At 48.9% G+C, this 16,932-nt stretch overlaps 1 protein-coding gene and 1 long non-coding RNA gene across 8 annotated transcripts in view; one reads left to right on the forward strand and one right to left on the reverse strand.

The window, feature by feature from the left end:
• Positions 1-16,932, forward strand: part of IRF8 (interferon regulatory factor 8) — a 48,993-nt gene that overhangs the window by 15,062 nt on the left and 16,999 nt on the right. The window contains exons 2-4 of one of the 7 annotated variants that reach the window (XM_069552616.1): positions 1,147-1,288; positions 1,394-1,461; positions 16,366-16,540. In XM_069552616.1, the coding sequence (XP_069408717.1) occupies positions 16,367-16,540 (174 nt within the window). In that variant the 5' untranslated portion in view covers positions 1,147-1,288; positions 1,394-1,461; position 16,366. Of the gene's footprint in view, positions 1-1,146; positions 1,289-1,393; positions 1,462-12,141; positions 12,657-16,365; positions 16,541-16,932 lie in introns of those variants that run through there. The other 6 variants (XM_069552611.1, XM_069552613.1, XM_069552612.1 and 3 more) reach the window with 6 other exon arrangements.
• On the reverse strand, positions 3,058-12,361 carry LOC138419718 (uncharacterized). The gene is made up of 2 exons (XR_011249039.1): positions 12,224-12,361; positions 3,058-3,761 (listed from the first exon to the last, which is right to left on the reverse strand). It is a non-coding gene; the product is annotated as an uncharacterized lncRNA (long non-coding RNA).

A 16,932-nucleotide genomic window follows, 5' to 3' on the forward strand; every position in this document is an offset into this window, starting at 1 on the left:
CACCAGCCTGTTTCTATTGCACAAACCGTAATAGATCCAGCCTGCCCTGGCTGGACACTCAGGAGCTCCTCTTACTTCTTCCCTCTCAGAGGGAGCAACTCACATGAATTTAGAGGAGATTAATCTTATTGTCATGTATGTACGGTTCCATACACGACACATAGTTCTGCTGTGCATACTTTCACACTTTATATAAATGACATGATAGTGTGCATGCTTAGTCTGCAACTTTTTGATTCAAGATCATATTTGTGAGGTTTGCCACGGGACCTGTGGTGCCGTACTCTCCCATATTCCCATGCCACAGCTTACCTGCCCACCGCTGAACTGACTTCTGTGTCCCCACATTTCAGGGTAGCAGACTTTGCCGCAGATCCTTTTGCTGTGTCTTCTGGAACTTCCACGTGAGGCTCTCTCCAGGGTCTCTGTCTGCAAGTGGGATTGTTGACTTGGAGAGTGTGAGCATCTTCACCCTTTTTCGACATCCCCAGAGTTTTTTGATGAGGGGACATCAACTTCCCTCCAGCAGCGTGTTTGAAGCTCCCTGCTTCTCTACTCTCTTGCCCATGCTTGGCACTGCTAGTCTTTGAGATTTTTGCTGGTACGATGAGCACGAAATTCTGCCTCATTGTTTCACTTGCCTTTTCCTCATTAGTGCTGCAGGTGACCATCTTTCAAGTGTTCATTGGATTTTTCTCTTCTGTGAATTATCCATTTAGATAAGAAATATTCAAGAATAGCTTTGTGTGCACGCGTGCTCAGTTGCATCAGTTGTGTCCAGCTCTCTGTGACCCCATGGACTGTAGCCTGTGTGGCTCGCGCCTCTGATTATCCCGGCAAGAGTACTGCGGTAGGTTGCCATTTGGTCCTCCAGGGGATCTTCCTCACCCAGGAACCTAACCCCCATCTCCTGCAACTCCTGCACTGACTAGCGGATTCTTTACCACTGAGACACCTGGGATCCCCAAGAGCAGCTTTTTTGAGATACGATTCACCCATTTAAAGTGTGCAATTCAGTGGCTTTTAGCATATTCACAGAACTGTGCAAACATCACCTCAATCAGTTTACAGCATGAGTAAAAGGAAACCCTTACCCTCGCTCCTCCAAACTCGCCTGCCAACCGCCAGTCCACTTCCTGTCTATAGATTGGTTCATTCTGGAGTTGTCATAGAAATGGAATCGTATAGTATGTGGTCCTCTGCAGCTGATTCTTTTACTCAGCATGATGCTTTCAAGATTCAATAATAGTCCATTGTAAGGATGTGCCACGTTTTGTTTAGCAAGCAGGTAAGGGGTATTTAGTTTGTTTCTACTTTTCTGGTTATTACAAGTGATGGCTGCTATGAACTTTTGTGTATAAAGTTTTGTATGGACGTATGTTTTCATTTCTAGGAGTGGAATTGCTGGGTCATGCCTAGGAGTGGAATATACACTGATGAGTGGAATTGCTGAGTCACATGGTAATTCTATATTTTACTTATAGCTTTTGAATATTTTTCTTTTAGTGTTTGCTTGCTCCCCTCCCCACCCCGCCACCGTTTCGTCGGAATTCTTATACTTTCTGGCTAAAAGTCTCTGTATTCTTTGTTGCACATATCTTCCAGGCTGTGGTCTTATTCACTTTTTCTTTGTTGGTGGTGTAGAAAACCTAAATATATTATTTATTTCCTGTATGGTTTGTGCTTCTTTGTGTCTGGTCTGAAAAATCCTCCCTACTCTGAGGCTATGAAGTTATTTCCGTATATCTTCTTCTAAGGGTTTTTATAGGTTGCCTTTTATAATTAGACTTTTAACCTGCCTGAATTTTGTTGGATATTTGTTGTGCAACATGAAAACTAGTTTTCTTTTATTTCCCTATGGATAGTCAGTGTCCTTCCACCATTTATTAGTAAGCCTGCCTTTCATTGAGCTTCCCTGCTGGCTCAGATAGTGAAGAATCTACCTGCAATGTGGGAGACCCAGGTTTTGTCCCTGGGTCGGGAAAATCCCCTGGAGAAGGGAATGGTAATCCATTCCAGTATGCTTGCCTGGAGAATCCCATGGACAGAGGAGCCTGGTGGGTTGCAAAGAGTCGGACATGACTGAGCAACTGACACTTTCATTTTCTTTTTCCATCCTTCTCCATTGATTTCTAAGGCTCCCTTTATCACATATCGAGTCATATATACAGGGAGACAGTTACTGGATTGATCCTGTGGATTCACTAGTTTCAGGCTCTAACCTGTGTCACTATCATATTCTCTTAGTTCCAACACATTTATGATAAGACTGGACATCTGGGAGGGTAAGTCCTCCATATTGTCCTTCCAGCTTGCCTTGCCTTTTGCCTACGGTATGTATTTTCTAACCCATGAACATGGCATAGTCTCTATTCGGTCACGTTTTCTTTTGTAACATCCAGTAACAGGGTGATTTCTCATTTGTAGACAGTGCCTTCTAGCTGTGACCTCCACATAGTGGAGAGGGCAAATGGTCTGCCTTGTAGGAGGGCACCAATCCCATTCATAAGGGCTCCACTCTCTTGCCTAATCACCTCTCAAAGGCCCCACCTCCTAAAAGCATTGCACTGGGCACTAGATTTTAACATATGGATTTCGGGAGGACACAAACATTCACACCATAGTATCGTTCAGGGAAATTTAAGTGTAGAAACAATAATATAATGGAAGCAACAAACGAGGAAATAACAGCATAAGAATAGTCTTTAGGGAAAAGAAGTCTGACTTGGGTAGCTTGCAAGAGTAACTCTGCCTGTTCACTGTGGGGGTTTTCAGGGGTTGGAAGCAGCATCTGGAATCCTGCATCTTGGGATGAAACAGACAAATCTGAAAGAGAGTCTCCGGCTATTACTCTACAAAAGGAGGGTCCCAAATTCTTGGCGGCCCTAAGGGCACCCCAAAGAACTGGAGCTGACTGAGGAAAGAGAACTGAATACCTCCAAGGCTTGATGTGAACATACGTGACCCTCATGCAAACTGACCCTCATATGAATATGACTTTTATCCTTGTCCTGGGAGCAGGACACAAAGGAAGTGCTATTTGTACACATCTCTAGCTGGATTTGCAGGTGATGACGCATTTATTGGCATGAGTGGGTGACAGAGGTAGAGATGAAGAGGTCAGAACAAGAAGGATGTCCGGGAGGAAATGACTAACTTGTAAAGAAATTTTGACTGTTGGCGTCCTCTCCCCAGTGCCTCTCCCACCAAGGCTTCCCAGTTGTTTCGTTTTCTGGTTTGGCACAACCCTGCCTGGAGAAGTGAGGCGTTTAGGTCTAAAAGAAACAAAAGCACCTGTCTAGCTCAGCCCTTTAACTTTCCAGAGGAGGAGACAGGTGTAACTTGCACCCCTCTGCTTCAGCTGCACCTCCATCCCCTGAGCAGAGCAGCTTGGAAGCCTGGAAGGAAGCTCAGGCTTGATGTTGAGAGGCTTCAGCTTCCCCGGGCCTTGGTTTCCCCATCTGTCAAATGGGGTCAGTCATATGTGTCCGGCCTCCAGGTTGTTACGAGAGCCAGATGAGACAATTTGAGATCAACTGTTTTATAGACGAGAAAGCAACTGCAGGTTGACGTTGCTATGGCTAGTCTCACCCAGGTCCGCACAGCTAACTAGTCCTTCCCCTTCGCCTTCTTTGCTGAGTTCTGCAACACAGTTCTAGGAACCAAAGGGTCTCGCTTCTCGCCTTGGCCTGGAGAGCCGCTGCCACGTTTGATCTCTTTGCTGCATCCTTCCTCCATAGCGGGTTATGGGAACGTCACAGCTGACCATGTGATGACAGGGAAAGAAATCACAGCCTGGGATGAGTTTAAGTGCCTCTGTTCAGGAGTTATTTACCAAAGACCCAGCAGGTGACAGAGAGGTGGAACTGGAACCACAGAATCTTAAAGGGACTGGACGTTGTGGGCTAAGCAGTGCACTCTCCCGAGTAACCCAGGAACATGTTCTGCAGAAATCGCTCACAGGTGACCAAGCACTTGGCCTTTCATGCTTCCAGGGAGGGGGGGGTCCCCACCTCTCCAGGCACTTTGTGCCATTTTTAGAAAGATGACTAAAGCACAGCTCAGTATCAAGTGGACTGAGGGAACACGGGAGGAATTCTGCCCACCGACACACAATTGCCACGTGCCACATAAGCCTGAAATGCCACACGTGGCACATAAGTCTGAAGTTAAGACTGTTTACAAATAAAGCCCATTACAGTCTTCAGTCTCATCCCTTGGAAACAGCATAGGATAGAGTTCTAGTGCACTATTTTAAAAGTTTCTTAGAATTTGTGATTCTTGTTTTGAGGTAAATCATTGTTTTTATGCTGTTTTTTTCCTCTGTGGCTAAGCCAGGCATTTATTGGAGATCTGTTTGTTACGTGTGTGGGAGGGTAACCTGGAGATGGAGATGGAGATGGGTAAGCTCATCTGGATTATTTGGCTTCTCAGGTGGGGCTAGTGATAAAGAACTCGCCTGCCAATGCAGAAGACGTAAGAGTCGTGGATTCGATCCCTGGGTTGGGAAGATCCCCTGGAGGAGGGCATGGCGACCCACATCAGTGTTCTTGCCTGGAGATACCCATGGACTGAGGAGCCTGGTGGGCTACAGTCCATGGGGTTGCAAAGTTGGACATGACTGAGCGACTAACAATTACACATTTACCCCAAATGTACTAAGTGCCCCATGTTACGTATGCAGATTAAAATTGAAAAACACTCATATATGCTGCAAGTCGGGCTTTTCTGGAGGCTCAACAGTAAAGAATCCGCCTGTCAATGCAGGAAATGTGAGTTCAATCCCTGGGTCGGGAAGATTCCATGAAGGAGGAAATGGCTACCCACTCTAGTATTCTTGCCTGGAGAATTCCATGGACAGAAGAGCCTGGTGGGCTACAGAGTGTAAAAATAGCACAACAATTTAATAATAATAAGCTGTGCTTTAATCATGGGCTACATACAGTCTGTAGCCCACCAGGCTCCTGTCCATGGGATTGCAAAGGGTCAGACATGAGTTAGTGACTAAAACAGCAACAACAACATGCTACAAGTCAAAATTGATATTTTTGGTAAATCTGAGAATTCCCTACAGTCCAGTGGCTAGGACTCCATACTTTCACTGTCAAGGGCCTGGGTTGAATTCCTGGTTGGGGAACTAAGATTTCACAAGGTGCAGCCAAAAAAATAAAGTATATTTTTGGTAAACCAGTATCTCCTGGCAATAACCCGAATTTAATTAATAGATTCTGGTGGGCTACAGTCCATGGGATTTCAGAGTCAGACACAACTGAGAGACTAAACAACAATGGATACTTTTGAACTATGCTTTGTTGTTCAGTCGTTCAGTCATGTCCGTCTCTTTGTGAGCCCATGGACTGCAGCACGCCAGGCTTCCATGTCCTTCACCATCTCCTGGAACTTGCTTAAACTCCTTACGCTTAATATCTTTTTACTTTGAAGAGCTGTTATTTTCCAAGACGGTTTCAATCTCTTTTGCTAGTAATTAATGTGAATAAAATTTACATTTGAGAGGCAAAAAAGTTATCAAAGACGTAACATAATTCTTTCTTTTTACATTACAGTTGTATATGCTTTGACCCCCCTCCCACCTTGGAGTTTGGTTATGAATTAGATACATAACACATAGCAGGAATTTGATAAGCATCCAATAAATGAATGCGCAGTGCCTTTTAAAGTAATGAATTTAAAGATATAAACAAACATAGACTTATCTCAGATTATGCTTTCAGAGTAAAGAAATAGATCGGGGCAGTATTAGCAGCTATAAAGTGAATGTGAAAGTCACTCAGTCGTGTCTGACTCTTTGTGACCAAGGAATTCTCCAGGCCAGAATACTGGAGTGGGTCGCCTTTCCATTCTCCAGGGGATCTTCCTAACCCAGGGATCAAACCCAGGTCTCTGACATTGCAGGCGGATGCTTTACCGGCTAAGCCACCAGGGAAGCCCAAGAATACTGGAGAGGGTAGCCTATCCCTTCTCCAGCGGATCTTCCCTACCCAGGAATCAAACCGGGGTCTCCTGCATTGCAGGCAAATTCTTTACCAACTGAGCTATCAGGGAAACCCTAGCAACTATGAATTACCATAAATCCACCTTGAACAAAAAAAGCGACTGATTCAGTTAAACGAGAAACTACACCTAAGCAAGTGGGAGTCTCATCTTCAGAGGAGGCAGGTTTTACCCAGTTTCTGAGTATTTCACTTTCCAAGGCACTTCAGTCAGCTCTGATTCTCCACCGTGAAGAAATCCCACTTTTACTGGAGAATAGCCTCTTGTATGAAAAATCGGACCATTTGTGCACATACACATATACGGATGGGCACATGTGCACGCGCGTGCGCGCACACACACCCCCCCTGTATGTTTAATTGCCCAATACACAGTAGCCTTTTTTCTACGTTGGATAAACTAACAAACGAATCTTTTTCTTATCTGCCAGGATAAACTGCCAGCTTTCAAGTACTCCTTGGTTTTCCTGGATGAATCATGTGCCTTCTAGCACCTGGGGGCCCAGGGCTGCCCCTGTGTGGAATTGGGGCCTGGCTCCTGACCTAGTGAAGGTGTATCAGGAATCTTCACTCGAGTCAACATCTTCGTCATTTGCCTTAAAGTTGTCAGTTGCCAGTGTGTTCGTGTTTTGTACAAACCATAGTTGTACAGTGGGGTGAATTTCCCATGTGTGCACCGCCCCCACCCCCAGAGCAACATGTGGAATGTTCCAGCCCCCGGAAAGGCTCCCTGGTGGTTCATCCCAGTCAATTCCCTCAACCCTCCTCTCCTGCCCAGAAGTGACCTGTCTGACCTCTGTCATCTTAGTTTTGCCTGATTTTGAATTTGTATCCAGTATTTTTTGCCCTGGCTTCTTGCACCCGGCATAATGTCTGTGAGTTTCATCTTTGCTGCTGAGTGTCGTGATCAATGCTTTGTTCTAATTGTTATGTAGCCTTTCTTTGTAGAATATACCACGGTCGGCTTACCTGGTCTCCAGCTGATTGCTATTTGGACTTACTAGGAATAAAGCTAAAATTAAGTTCCATGTAGGTGTCTTTAGCTTACCTCACGTCCTCCTTCCTCTTGGGCTTAGGATAGACATTTTCCAAAGTGACTGTATAAGTTTTCATTCCCACCAGCAGTGTGCGTGCATGCTAAGTCACTGCAGTCGTGTCCAACTCTTTGCAACCTCATGGACTGTAGCCCGTCAGGCTCCTCTGTCCATGGAATTCTCCAGGCAAGAATACTGGAGTGGGTTGCCATGCCCTCCAAGGGATCTTTCTGACTCAGGGATCAAACCATTGTCTCTTAGGGCTCCCGCACTGGCGGGTGGATTCTTTACCACTAGCCACCACCTGTGTAGGAATGCTCTAATCTTTTAAATTTTAGCCATTTTGGTAGTACTTAGTGATATCTTGTTATTTTTAATTTGCGTTTTCCTGACTAATCTTTTTGATCATATTTTCATGTGCTTCTTGGCTATTTGGTTAGTGTAGTGGCTATTCAATCTATTTTCTTTATAAATTCAGGTATCACAATACTGATTGATAGAAGTATATAAAATTAGAGCAAGGGCATAACTTCGTTCAGCAGACTTGATTTCAAAACTCTTACAAGAGGGACCAATTCAAATTTACCATTTGTTTTATACCCACAAAAACCACTTCAAGGACATTAAGGATCTCTCAAAACAGATCAACTTTGTGCAGTTCAATCACATCTCTTTTAAAAAGCGTAAGCGCTTGCCCAGGCTCAAAACTATGAAAACTTGGTCCATTAGAAATCCACTGGAGAGAGAAGTGTACAGGCAATATACTATTCTGGCGCAGCCACCAATCACAGCTGAGAATTCTTCCATAATGACCAAGTGGATAATTAAACACTGCAGCTATTCAAATACAACTGACCAAAGTGCAATCCTGTAACAGCCACGGTCCCTGTTGCGTTTTCTAAGTTAAATCATATGCAAAGATCCATGCCATAAACAGCCTCTGCCTGAGAATTCAGGATGGAAACTTTCTTCTTATTGATTCTTAGCATTTCTTTGTATGTCTGGGTATAAGCTTTTGATGGAAATATTAGCGTCTTTTCCTCCCGGCCTTGGCTTGCCTCTGCTATCTGCATGCTGTCTTTCATTGAACACAAGCTCTTAAGCATAATGAAGTCCAATCTATCTAGCTATTCTTTTCTGGTCAGTACCTTCTCTGTCCTGTTTAGAAATCTTTGCCCAACTCTTTTCTTGACTGTGAGCTTATTTCTCTGCAGACATCCTGTTTCATCTGCTCTGAATTCCCAACCTATCAGCTGCCCTGACACCATCACATGGATATTTACCAAAGCCTCTCTTATCTGTTGCCTGATGGACCTCTCACACTTCCTGTGTCTTGGACCTGCCCGTCCGGTGTCCTTTGATCTGCCCGTTCACAGTTCCAGCACTAATGCCATCTCTCGTAGTGAGTGATCATTTGTCTGATTTGGTGCCACCCTTCTTGGAGGAAGGGCTTCCCTGGTGGCTCAGACGGTTAAGTGTCTGCCTGCAATGCGGGAGACCCGGGTTCGATTCCTGGGTCGGGAAGATCCCCTGGAGAAAGAAATGGCAGTCCACTCCAGCACTCTTGCCTGGAAAATCCCATGGATGGAGGAGCCTGATAGGCTACAGTCCATGGGGTCGCAAAGAGTTGGATACGACTGAGCGACTTCACTTCACTTCTTGGAGGAAGGCCATCGGAGGAAGGCCATCATTGCGTTGTGTCACTGTGTTCTTAAGCAGAAAATTCAACTTAGAGTTAACATGATATGTTGAAGTGGATCAATTTCATTAGAGTCATCTTTTATTGTTAGTGTCTTGTTAGTCCCTGCTGGACAGCACTGCTCACGTGCCGCCTGGGCTCGCTGCTGGGGGAGCTGAGCGCGTCCTGTGCGCCTCCACTGGAGGGAACACTGGAGGCTGGTCCCCGGGACTTCACCACCCACCTCCCGGCCCCTGGCCTGACCTTGCTCTGCATCCTCTTGCTGTAATAGGTCAGCTGTGATGACGGCTCTGGGCTGAGTGCCCACCTCCTTCCAGTGAATCACTGATCCTGGACGTGTTCTTGGAGACCCCCAGCTCACGTCCAGGAGCACAGAGACTATGGCTATGCTTCTCGCTCCTTTCCCGTTGCTCCCCTGAGATCCTGCAATGAACTTACCCTTGCTACTTAAGGTGCCCCTCATTCAGTGCTGTGCTAAGCAGGGATACTGAACTAGAATGAGATTTTACCCTTTATCTAAAGCACCATTCAGTGAAATGAAATAATTCACAAATGTATGCACTAAGTCCCAAGTTATGTCAGAAAGTGGTGTCTCGTGTTTTTAAAATGATAGTCACTGAAGGCTAAGGTAGGAAACAGATGACCTGACGTGGATCTTAAGGGCAGGGTGGCTGGCGGAACAGTGGCCCCAGAGACACCCATGCCCTAACCTTCGGGGCCTGGGAATATGTCACCTTGCAGGGCAAAGGGGAACACGGCTGCTGATGGAATCAAGGTTGCTAATCAGCCGACCTTGTGGGGAGCAGGTGCTGGGACTGTGCAGATGGGATGTGTAATCACAGGGGCTTGAGTGTGGGAGAGGGCACATGGGCACGGTTGTGGTGCCACCGCCAAGCGCCTCCCTTGTCCTGAAGATTTCTAGGGCAGTCAGAACGCTGCTCTTGGTGACTGTGGTTTTCTCAGGAGCACTGACACCCGTCCTCTCAGCAACACACTTCAGAACTCTCCTGAAACCCCCTCCCTGCACTCAGGCTTGGAAAACGTGCAGGGAAGGCAGGGACTCACAAATGGAAACGCTCTCTCCTAGCTCCCATCTCTCTCCCTCATCTCCTGGCCAACCTCCCCAACCCACCCTAGCCCACTGGATCCCACTATTCCTAGAGGCAGGAATGATTAGGTTCAACCCTAGGAAACTATCCTTTCTTTAGATCGGAAAATAGTCCAATAGACAATCTCATATCATTTAACATAGTAATATCATCAATACCACTACACGGATGAGGAAACTAAGGTTTAGGAAGGTCAAGTCATTTGCTCAAGGCCACACATTGAGTGAGCCAGCAAACTCAGACTTGACAGGGGCTTGCCTCCAGATCCTGCCATTTTAGGCACAGTGACAGGCTGCTGTCTCCGGAAGGGGCTCCTGCTGGATGCTGGGGAGAGAGAAGGTTGGAAGAGCACAGTTTTTAGATGCCAGGATGAATGTCAGGACCTGCCATGGCAGCCACGGGGAAGCCAGTGTAGACAGAAAGGCATAAGCTGGGGGAGCAGAGAGTAGGATAAACAGGGACAAGCGATGGAGGCAGGAAGGCGGGTAGTTGCCATGGAGATCAGGGTGAACTTTACCATGACTGGGAGACGCTGGAGGTGATCTACGGGGAAGAAAGGCTTTGTGGGTCTCATTCCTTGGCACCACCTCTAGTGCATAGCAGTTGCTCAATAAATGCTCATTAAACAAGAGCAGAACTAAGGTGCTTAGTTGCTCAGTTGTGTCTGACTCTTTGCCACCCCATGGACTGTAGCCTGCCAGGCTCCTCTGACAACGGGGGTTCTCCAGGCGAGAAGACTGAAGTGGGTTGCCATGCCCTTCTCCAGATCTTCCCAACCCAGAGATCGAACCCAGATCTGCTGTATTGCAGGCGAGTCTTTACCGTCTGAGACACTAGGGAAGCCCAGCAATTGTTCCTAGCAGCGAGGAATTACCACACTGAAAATACGGGGTTTCGGGAGCAGCTTTGATGCAAGCCCGTGCACTGTGAACAATTCCTGTCATGTATATAGTGACACCTACTGCCAATTATATAGGCTGGGACCCTTCCACCAACTTCTCTATATTTGTCACTCTTTTTACTTAAGTGCAGTGTTCAGCTGAAATTTGATCACACGTCATTGTGCAGTGAACAGCATTTATAGGTAAGTAAGCCTGGGTAGGCTTAAGGGACACATTTGTGAAAAGATGTGAGTATAAACACACATACAGGGTGCTGTAAGAACTTCTAAAGTCCTAGGCGCTCTGAGTTCTGGACACTCATCCCACATCATAACAAACATATTAAAATACTCCCACATTAAATAGTGTTAAACAATTGAAGCTTTAAAATAGTTTTCACTGGAAATTGTTTGGCAATGGGGAACTCACTTAATTTATGATTGCTGTGACTTCCTGGGAATCATGGTGTTAGGAAATTCTTACACGTGGTTTTCAAATAATAATGACATGTTTATCAACAGATAAATTATGAAGTTGACGTTATATTTTGGGAATCTTTCTTTGAACATTTATTCACTTCAAATTTGCAGTGTATTTTTTTTCTTGCATTTTGGGGCTAATAAAATTTTTTTCAGTCCCAAATCTTTTCATAGGTTCTTGAAAAGCCTAATGAATAAAATAGCCCAGTGAACACTGCTGCTTGTGTATCACTGGTCAATGAGGTGCAAAAGTCAATGAAAAGCTCATTTTCTCTATTCTAAGGCTACCCCAGGACAGAACACGGAAAAATACCTCTTTTTTTTCCTTTTGTTTCCAGAACTTTCTTACTTCGGTTCCCCCCTCCCTCCCGCCCCCCGCCATATTTACAATAAGTGCTAGCTGACACGCAGGAGAGACATGCAAGGGATCCTTCTCGACCGATCTTTTCTGGGGAAAAGAATTTATGATGAAAATTTCCCTAATCGTACATTGTAGCATTAACAACTAGACACTGCCGCTTTTACTTCCGATGTTCAGAGGCAGTGGTTTCAGACATGCCTTCAGCTGGCTATTTTTTTTTTTTTCCCCTTTTCTGACACCTCCAGTGAATTGCGAGAGACTGGTTCTCTAGGACCGGATCTGTAAGTCGCTGGTTCTTTCCTCAACCATATCTCAGGTGGACGGTCATGACTGTCTGGACACATTCTGAGGGGCTTCGTCAGGATGGGGGCGATCCTCCCACGCAGCCCCAGACGCTCTGGCCACACTTGCTGAGATAACCCGGCCAGGGCGGGGGCTCTGGGGGGCCACTGGCCGTCTGCAGCACTGACCTCTGGACCCCCGCCACCCTAGCCTTGACCGGCTCTATCTGACCTCCACTTCGGCCTCGACCTCGCCATTTGACACCCTCCCTCCATCCCCCCACAGCCCTGACCTCCGCCAACTGACTTCCCGCCTCTGTCCTAACTGGCTTGACTTCCGCCATCCGGTACCCACCACCCGCCCTGACCTTGACCTGGCCCGGCGGACGCCCCCGCGGCCCTCGGGAATTTCTGCGGACGCTCCCGGGACCCCCGGAGCGAACCGCGGAAGACGACAGGACTACGGCACGCCGACGCCTCCGCGCAAAGTGATTTCTCGGAAAGCCGAGCGCTTCGAAGAAGGCGGGCCCGGCGCGCTGCGCCCCGGGGGCGGCCCGTCCCGCCCTCCAGCGCCCGTTGGCCGTCGCGGCCGTCGCTCCGCGCGCCGGGCCCGCCCCCGGCCTTAAATCTGCGCGGGCGCCGCGCGAGCAGAAGCGCATCTCCGGAGCTCCGCGGCAAACGTGGGAACGCGCGGCGGCGGCAGCCCGTGGCGCAGGTGGGCTGCGTGCAGGGGGACCCGGGGCGCGGACGGGGTCGGCGCCGCTGGCGGGCTCCGGCCTGGGGGTGCGGCCCGCGGCGCAGGTGGGCTGCTTGCTGGGGGCCCGGGGCGCGGACGGCGCTGGCGGGCTGGGGGTGCGGCCGGCGGCCGGGGGTCGTGGGCGGGCGGCGGGCACGGGGGCCGGGGTTCGGGAGCGGGGCCCAGGGCATCGACGGCAGCGGGCGGCCGGGAGTCGCGGGAGAGCGGCCGGCGGCGCAAGTGGGTGGCGGGCGCGGGGCGCGGACGGCGGCCCGGGAGGCCAGAGGTCTGGAGCGTGGCCGGCGGCGCAGGTGGATGGCGGGCGCGGGGCGCGGATGGCACCTGGCGGCGAGGCGGCGCCCGTGCTCTCGGGCCTGTTTTCTCCCGAATACAAACTGACCGTCCAGGTGCGGCTGCTTTTAGAGATTGGCTGGTGCTTTAAAATAACCCCGTTTTTCTTAAAATTTGGTTTTATTTTGGAAAACTTTAGAATGGCTCATACAGAGAGGGGGAATATTGACCCATTATCATAAGACTTGCTCCTTTTCCCGCTCAAATCCTGGTCTTGAAACAGGGCTGGAGTTCTGGCAGTGAAACTGCCCCCCGCCCCGAGCAGCCGCGCGAGTTGGGTTAGAGTGTGAAGCGGGGCGGACAGGAGTTTAAAATTCTGATTGATGACAGTTAAGATGTATGAGTGCGGCTGGAGGTATTTTGCTTCCATCGTATTCCAGTCGTTCCTAGCAAGAAAGTCTGCTAAGGGGTCACAGCTGAAAGAGCTCTGTGGTGTAATTTGAGCTGCAGGGCAAAGGGCAGGCTCTCTTAAGGTGAGGTGTGCTCCTTGCTCAGAGCGTGAATGGAAGTTAGAAACGGAATTTTCTAGAGTTTTCAGCTACCCTCACCCCCCAAATTTATGAGGGATGTAACACTTTTTTTGAAACCCAGATTAGGAGCCAGACTTTTTGGAGACAGTTCTTTTGGATTATGTCAGGTTCCCACCTGCATTGGAGGAGCTTAGGCATTTCAGTGGGCTTTCCCGGTGGCTCAGATGGTAAAGAATCTGCCTGCAGTGCTGGAGGTCCGCAGTGTTCGATCCCTGGGTGGGGAACCCCATGGACAAGGGAATGGTAAGCCACTCCAGTATTCTTGCCTGGAGAATCTCATGGACAGAGAAGCCTGGCGGGCAACAGTCCATGGGGTCTCAAAGAGTAGGACACGACTGGGTGACTGCACACATGCACACACAGGCATCAGCAAGACTGAGGCTAGAAGGAGAGATGGCTTTCATGGTTTTGGTCTTCCTGGCATCCAGGGCAAAAGACCAGGCGCCCTGAGAGGCCTGGGGAAGGCAAGTGTTCTGCACCTGTACCACCTCCAGACCCTTCCTGGAGTCCACGTGGGGTGGGCCCAGGGCAGCCTCTTATCACCTCCGCCTGAGAAGCCTGGCCCCTGGCTGATTTGCAGAGATGCAGATTAGCTTCAGATAGGACTTGGCCCGTAGTAAAGAGAATTATTACCTAAAAATCAAGGAAGAGGAAGTCATCGACATGTGACTGCGCCTATAAATGTTTCCTGGCTCTGCATTTGGTGGAATTAATTGGTTAGTGTTCAGTAAATCGTTATGGATCACGCTGTAAGAGAATCATAGGCTTTGAATGCAGGGTTCTAACCTTGGGGCGGGGGTGGGGAGGTGAGCTGTCCATGTGCTGAGGTTCTCACTTGTAACCATGGTTTTTTGCCTCCAAGTGAGTGAAACCAGACCCTGCTGGGGTGTCTGGGGGCCTGGGCCTCAGTTTTTCCTCCTTTGAAGGAAGGGGAGCTGGATTAGATGATTTCTAGTGTATTTGATGTTTTGTGACTCACTCTTTCTCTCAAGCTATTCTCTTTACTTTCTTTTTTCTTTTTCCTCTAAATCACCACGAGTTTGTTCTTAGCAGTTTTGGGAGTTATGGACCCATTAGAAATCTTGATGGGAAGGTGTTGAGCCACTTTCTAGAAAAATGCCTGCACAAACAAAAGCTTTGCGTTTTATTAAGGAGACTCCTGGAGCATGGACTCCAGTTTATGAACTTTGTACTAAGGAAGTGAGCAAAATGCTGCCAAGCGGGACCGTCTCATTTAATCAAGAGATTAGCGAATTAAGACAGACCCCTGCCTTCTCTCTTGTCTGGGCCCCTCTCGCCCTTCACCCAGCTCCTTCCTGGGGTTAGGGGAGCTGTTCCGTCTCTCTTCTGGGAAGACTCTGGGGAACCTCTGCCTGGCTAGGTTATTTTCTGGGGTGCTCGGTGGTGACCTTTTGTTTCTCTCACCAGGTGTCCCTCCCAAGTCTCTCCCTTTTTGCTTATAAGTGCAAGGGGCTGTCCTCAAATTCTGGGACTTTGAGATCCATTGTCTCTGCAGATGAGGAGAGCTTCAGAGAGATAGACGGCCAAGTGGCTTTCCTGAGGTCTAGTTAGAAAAGAGCCTTTGCTGGGGTCTAGAGTTTCAGAATTGAAGTCCGCTTCCCATGTCGCTCGCTTCACTCCTGTAAATCCACAAGCAGGCAGCTGGAGTTACTGGATGAAAAGGTTTCAGGTGGCGCTCACGGGCCTGCACCCCCTCCTACCCGGGACCCAGTCTCCAACGGCAGAGCCACCTGCGGGGTGGCTGGAGTGTCCAAAACACACATTTCTTGCTTTACAGGCCCGAGTGGCTCTGGATGTGACCATGTGACCGTATTCTTAGAGACAGTATGTTTTGTCACTGCTGATCATTTCAAACTGTTTGGCCCGAAGAGGTCACATTTTAATCGGAAGAATTGAAATGCTGGGCTTTTTTTTTTTTTTTTTTGGGTGGGCGTCTGTCCAACAGCCTGGGGGATTTCCAGCCTGTTCTTGTAACTGTGGGCTGTGAGTCGGCATGGCAGGGCTGCTCTCTCTCTCTGTGCCATCAGGAAGCTGCCCACTCTGCAGGAATCTTCCTCCCCACCACGTCTCTGGGCGCCCTGGGTGGCGAGGCCCCAGTTGGTCATGAGTTCCAAGAAAGAAAGTTGGGACAGTAATACAAGCTGTCCTGTTAAGTGACACTTGTTTAAGGGCCAGGTGCTGTGTGGGCGGCTGTCCACGGGTCCCCTGAGTCCCCACTACGGTGACGCCAGGTGCCCGAGGTTAACCTCGTGCATCAGCATTGGTGACGATTCAGGGTCACCCAGCTGACAGGTGGTGGGACTCAAATGGGACCCCAGCCCTGTCCCCTTCCCAGAGCAGCCGTGAAGGGCACTCTAGATGGGACGGGCACCCTTGTGGACTTCTCTTTCTCCAAGAGCACAGATGTGACATTTGCTTACGCACGCTGTTCCAGCCGAGCATTAAGTAGTAGAATTGGCTCTCAGAGTGGTGGACTGCTCACTGAGGGAGCCTGAAGAGGTGAAAGTGATTTCCCCCACCATGTGCTAAAGATGGAGTGATGAGTGATGCCCTCAGGTACAGCTGTCTGCGTGAAGCAGAGCAGGGTGAGAGCCGGGGCGAGCGCAGCCGGAGCTTGGCTAGGTCCCACATCTGGCCAAGGCGCGGCTGCAGACTTCCCAGGGAGCTTTCGGTTTCCGCTGGGGTCGGAGGTCCTGGAGGCAGGCGTGTTGTCGTGGCCCGAGTTCCTGGATCCTTGGGTTTCCCCGAGCCCCACCTGTGTTGAGATCCTTTGACTTTACTGTTAGCGGCTCCTGGCAGTTGAGTACCTGGAGTGCTGTGAATAACGAGACTGTGCTTGTAAGTTTCACAGGATGTGTTTTCTCTTCCCAAGGATGTGTGACCGGAATGGTGGCCGGCGGCTGCGGCAGTGGCTGATTGAGCAGATCGACAGCACCATGTACCCGGGGCTGATCTGGGAGAATGACGAGAAGACCATGTTCCGGATCCCCTGGAAACACGCTGGCAAGCAGGACTACAACCAGGAAGTGGACGCCTCCATCTTCAAGGTAGAGACCTGGCCCCTGGGGGCTGGGGGCAGAGCTGTCGAGCGATTGATGTTTCCCTTGAAAATGAATCCAGTTTTTTTTTTTTTTTTAAAGATATTTATTTGGCTGCATCAGGTTGCAGCAGGCAAGGTCTTTGATCGCGGCACACCCACTCTGGTTGTGGTGTGCAGACTTATTTGCCCCTGCAGCAGGTGAGGTCTTAGTTCCCTGACCAGGGATCAAACCCATGTCCCCTAATTGCAAGGCAGATTCTTAACCATTGGACCACAAGGGAAGTCCCGCTCCAGTTTCTTAAAACAAAAATTGATTGCGTGTTGAACATGTCTCAGAAAAAACACAGTAGTAGGTGCCTTCACGTCTGTTGTATGATTTAACCACTTTCAAGGTCAGTT

The sequence above is a fragment of the Ovis canadensis genome, chromosome 14 (genome assembly GCF_042477335.2).
Source record: "Ovis canadensis isolate MfBH-ARS-UI-01 breed Bighorn chromosome 14, ARS-UI_OviCan_v2, whole genome shotgun sequence".
NCBI lineage: Eukaryota > Metazoa > Chordata > Mammalia > Artiodactyla > Bovidae > Ovis > Ovis canadensis.